Source organism: Limulus polyphemus, unplaced genomic scaffold, assembly GCF_000517525.1.
Source record: "Limulus polyphemus unplaced genomic scaffold, Limulus_polyphemus-2.1.2 Scaffold88, whole genome shotgun sequence".
Classification (NCBI taxonomy): Eukaryota; Metazoa; Arthropoda; class Merostomata; order Xiphosura; family Limulidae; genus Limulus; species Limulus polyphemus.
The window spans coordinates 623,930-629,540 of record NW_013665698.1 but is presented as its reverse complement, the minus strand read 5'-3'; the positions used below and the strand labels follow the sequence as shown (position 1 = coordinate 629,540).

The window sequence follows — 5,611 nt, the reverse complement described above, 5'->3', positions numbered from 1 at the left end:
CCCATTAAGTCTACAATTGTATCAAATTTTGAGTTACAGACTATGTTTATACCTAAAATCTATTACTTAAGAATGTCTAAAACTATCTTTGTGATAATCAGTATTAAAGCTTAGTCAACAGAGGGTATTAAAGTGACAAAATAATTCCATAAACTAGAAAATCATAGTGGTATAATTACAACGTTTATGTCTCAGTGGGTAATTCACAAACACATAAAATTGATGAATCTGAAACTATGGAAAATATTAGACTATATTACATTTCACAAGATAATCAAGTTAGTTCATAACTAGTAAAAGTTAGTTATTGTTATTTTTTTGGTTTTATTTTATTTTTATATATTTAACAAAGATAGATTAAAGCAAATCAATAAGTAGATAACCTTTACTAAATAAGGCGGCCACTTCATTATGCAGTCCCCTTAAAACTTTTGTATGAAAAGACAACTGATAACTTACAAACAAGTCTGTTTTCAAATTCCATAATAAAATGTACAATCGGCTCCATCCTGAATGAGCTAATTAATTAGAATAACTTTTATACATATGATGTCTTGTGCAGTTGTTGGAGAAAACAATGCAGTTACAGTGTAGGTAATAAATGCCATCAACTTTTTAATATAAACAGCCCTAAATTTCATTGTAAAATAAGTTCCAGCTTTATAAGTGGTTTACTTATCTTTTCTAATCTATTTCATACACACAAACACAATGTAAATGTTCATAAATTATACAGTATTCAAAATTATCAGTAATGTCAGCACAAAACTGGATAACTTCAAAATGTCCTCTGTAGCCAACTAAAGTTAAATAGCCTACCTAATCTGACAAATTCAACTTAATTTGGCAAACTGAAGTGTGTATGGTTTTGTTATACTGTTTATATTCCTCTACTGTTTCTGGGTAGAGGAGAAGTTATATAGGATCTAAGTCACTACACCAAAACAATCGGATTAAAAATTTTGAGGAAGGTGGAAATGCCATTTAAAATCAACAGTGCAATTTATTTATCAAAAGAAAACCAAAGGTGTGAACAAACTTACTTTTGTTTTCACTATTGCTTCAAACATTAAATATAGTTATTCATCGTATATTGTTAGAATTTCAAGGGTTGACAACTTCAAAACAATTATTACTGTGTTGGAATTTATAAAATCTAAGAACTGAACTTTTTGGTAGTGTTTTAAACCAAATTAACAATCTGATGACCATTTATTTATTTTTCAAAATGCTGTACATTCCAGTGCAATCAATTTTACAAAGTAATTATCAATTAAATATCTCTACACTCCTAAACAAACATTTATGAAAATGTAAAAATTGTCAGCTATTTTAACTTGCAATCATTTCATTAAAATTGGGATAGATTTACTTTATATTTACATAAAAAAGGGTAATTTTTTTCTACATGAGATAAAGCACAATGCAGTGTAAACACCCTTCATATAAGTTTGAATTCTGGCTTTAACCATTATATTTATAGGACTTTATAAATGCTTAAGTGGCATGAATATCTAATTTCTTGTTTTAAACTGTTAAGCATGTTTTATAAATCTTCTGTTTTCCCAGTAACAAGTTCAATACTCAACAGTATTCTTTTGTTACTGTTGTATAAGCAATTCCAGCTAAAATGCTGATATGGCTCATATTATACATAAAGACCTAAATGAAGGCCATTTACAGTGCATGTACCCATTATACACAGGCACACATGCAAACACACATTCATAATACATAATATATATATATATATATGCATGTGTGTCTATACACACACACACACACTGCAGATTATAAACAGTTCAAAAAAAGCACAAATATTAAATTGTTTGGAGTTTATTGTATTGCTGACAGTTTTCTTTGAAATTATATTCAACACAGTAAATAAATCACAGAATATTTTGTTTTATCCTATTGTTTTTTCTGCTCATAACGAATGATGTCTTAACATTCAGTACATATAAGATTTATTCGTACAACACAATTACTTACAGGTACTGTTGATATCTGGCATTTATATTTCTTATTCTTACAATGAGAGACAACATCAATAGACTATTTATACACTTTTGCTCCAATCCACAGTTGTTGCAGACACTGTTCTTTGTATTCTGAAATTATAATTAAACCAATCCCACAACTTTGAGCACTATTCACTAAGCCCTTCTTGGCTGCATGTTTCAGATATGTTAACGGCTTGTCTCTAGGTTAACTTGACATACCTTTTCGAGCATCAACATTTAACATACATTTATGGAACAATGACAGATGAGAGACAAAGTTTGTTTTTCTGTTCTCTATGAAATCTAACAAATTTCTTTAAAATCTTTACACAAGTTAGAAACATTGTGCCAAAGGTCAAAATTTATACTTTATCCATTTACTAAATGTTCACTAAGAAATAAGTTCTTGTTGAGTAACTCCCAAAAGATTTGTAAGTTACAGTAATATCTAGGTAAAACAGTATTTTCCTAAAACAAACTGTACACTCTCTGTTGGTATCTGTATGGCACAACCGAAAATGATCACGATAACTTGGATATCTGCAGACTGTTGACTGGTTAACTTTGCATCTGCACTTATCTAATTTGTAAATATTTCAGTATGTTTCATCAACCCATCAGGGTAGCATACACAGCTTTTTCAGATGTCTTGAAACTTCATTTCACTATTACACACAACCTTGTTATAAATCCTGGTCTTCTTTATCTTATCACTAAATCAGTTTCTGCAAAAGAAGCAAATATATATATATATATAACCAAACACTATATGCACTGGTGAAGCATTTAATTATAAAACGTTTGTGTACTTGCAATGAAATCACTTGTGGTAATTCAAAACTTATCTTCCACTACCTATGACTCTCTTGATAAACTATATTAAGCTCAATTCTACATGAAGTGTTCAAGGTAATATGTCAGCATGACAACTAAAGGTTATGTAGGCCTGTCTTGGATTGGTAGTTAGAGCACTTGACTTGCAATCTGTGAGTCACAGGTTCATATTCAGCCATCAAACATGTTCACCCTTTTAGCCCTGGAGACACTATAATGTGATGGTCAATTTCACTTTTGATTGTAAAGAGAAGTCCAAGAGGTGGTGGGTGATGTTGACTGATTGCCTTTCCTCTAGTTTAGCACCTTTAAATTGGGGGAAGGCTATTGCAGATAGCCCTCAAGTAGATTTGCATGAAAGTCAACAAACAAAAAAAGTTAGGGGAGTAGAACATATGTCTTGCAGGACCAAGCTGGTGCAATATCAGATCCCATTATGATTGAAACCATAAGACATTAAGATTATTATCAAAAATGAAAGTTATAATTAAAAATTTCTTTGTTTTAGATATTTGCACAACACTACAACAGTACCCACCACCAGCTCATGTATTACTCTAACCTGCTCTTATAACACATTCATGACCCTAAGGTATGAAGCGTGATTGTGAAGCATTGGGATATAAACCATGGAAACTCTGATTCACAGTTCAATATGTTAACCACTAGGTCAAATCCAGCTCTATAATCAAAAGAAACAAACCACCATATTATAAATGTTCATATGCTAAGGTATAACAGAAAATCTTTATTTTTTTATTTGATCTTCAGATAATTTCCATTATACTATGGCAGAATTTTTCAGTTCATATTGCTCTTTTTTCTTTTACCTTACATCTTATTTATGTCTTTTCTGAAAATTTAAAAACTTTATTTAGAGCTAAAGAATTAGTGGAATTAGGGGCTCATTAATTGATTGCATTCAACAAATCAATTATTCTCAAATGAGACTCAGATAGTTGGAATAATCAAAATTAGTAATAATTCGAAATATTAATTTTGATTAGTTGATTATTTTCAGAAATCATGACACTAATCGAGTAAGTTGAACAACTTTGAATTAATTGAAAATTATAATGGCAATATTTTGATTACTTGAATAGTTGGAATAATCAAAAGCAGTAATTAAGGGAACACTAATTTTGTGACATTAACTGATTTAATTTGGATGAAAAATTAATTATTTGAAGTGATACTAGGCGATGTAATCAATGCTCATCACTTAATTGAGTTAATCACCTAGCTCTACTGGCTATGGTTAGTAAAAGTTGATGACCATCAAAATGATTAGTGTAGTTTTCTCAATCTTGTACAAAAACAAAACTATTTCACTACTCATGAAATGAGGAACAATACCTGATAAATAGATATAAGAGCAAAAGTTACTTACATCCTGATATATTGGCTCTTGAGGTCTGCTCTCTGTTGATTTGTTTTCAAATCTCTCTTTTGTAGTATGTGCAAATGGCACATTGTTAATGACTTCCGATTTAGGAGTTTCTTGAGTGACATCACAATTGATAATTTCTCTTCTATTCTTATTTGACATATCTGTAACAGAAAATAATTTTATTGAAATCCTAAGGAAAAAATAATTCTGTATGATAACAATATAATATAGCATACACAAAACTTTATTTCAGTTTATGAAAAAATTAAAATTCCACGTAGATTATTAATTCCTTATTAAAAAACAATATAACCAAAAATTAAATAATTACCTCAACATTACACTAGCTACATGTGTTTAAATATCTTAAGGTTTTCTAACGATACTGATAAATAATCAAGTAAACATTTTTGTGATACCTTTAGATACTTTGTAAATGTGCAAAAGGTAGCCACAGGTATATTTTATTTGTACATTTATTAAGGATTTATGTTAGGAATATAGTGATATGAGTACACATTTTTGTCATAACGAAGTAGTTCAACAAAATTTTGTTCATCACAATAATTTACAGTAGCTTCTGTTTTGCACTTTGAATTAAACTTAAATTAAAAGTATCAGTACAGATCTATCTCATTTCATCTGTACTGTCTAGGTGTTTATATGATTTGAGATTTTCAGTTCAATTCCCCATTAACTTCTGCACTTCTATATTTTGAATATTGTATCAACAATAAAACAAAATTGTTTTCACTGCTCACTTAACTACTTAATTCTTTCAGGTCGGGCTCAGTCCCTGGGAACGACCTCGTAACAATTTTATGTTTGTTATAGTTTTCATGCTATAACTTTTAAATTAGTAAGCGAATGTTAACAAAATTTATCAGTTTATCAGTAAACATCACCGTGCTTTCATACGCAAAATATCTAATTTTTTTATTAAGTCTTAAGGTTTGTAAAGCAATGTTTTTCTCATGCCTTTTTTTTTCTTTTCACATCTTGCCTGTCTATCATATGATAGCAAAGTAATTTTCATTTTAATATTAAAAATTCTTTTAAGAATCAGAAAATTTTGGAATTTTGCATGCAAAATCTTTATAATGTCCAAATAGTTATCAAACATTTCATAAGAAAAAACTTTATATTTTACCTGTTATTTTCAGTAATTAATCTCTATACAGGTTCGGTAAATTTGACTGATCTCGCAACCACCATAAAAAATTAGGAAATAAACAAATTATGCCTCTTTCATTCTAGAATGAACACAAATTATAATATGAAAACATAAATGTTTATACGAAATAGCTTAAATCTCATAACATTATACATTTATATATAGTTATCATTTTTATTATATTGACCTTTCTCCCATGCCTGGCTAACA

At 29.3% G+C, this 5,611-nt stretch overlaps 1 protein-coding gene across 5 annotated transcripts in view; it reads right to left on the bottom strand.

The window, feature by feature from the left end:
* Window positions 1-1,193: 1,193 nt before the first annotated feature.
* The window catches only part of LOC106468400 (roundabout homolog 1-like), a 230,936-nt gene continuing 226,518 nt past the window's right edge, over window positions 1,194-5,611 (bottom strand). For all 5 annotated transcript variants that reach the window (XM_022397370.1, XM_022397356.1, XM_022397359.1 and 2 more), the window contains 2 exons: window positions 4,228-4,388; window positions 1,194-2,728 (listed from right to left, as the gene is read on the bottom strand). In XM_022397370.1, coding sequence (XP_022253078.1) covers window positions 2,717-2,728; window positions 4,228-4,388 — 173 coding nt within the window. In that variant the 3' untranslated portion in view covers window positions 1,194-2,716. The remainder of the gene's footprint in view (window positions 2,729-4,227; window positions 4,389-5,611) is intronic.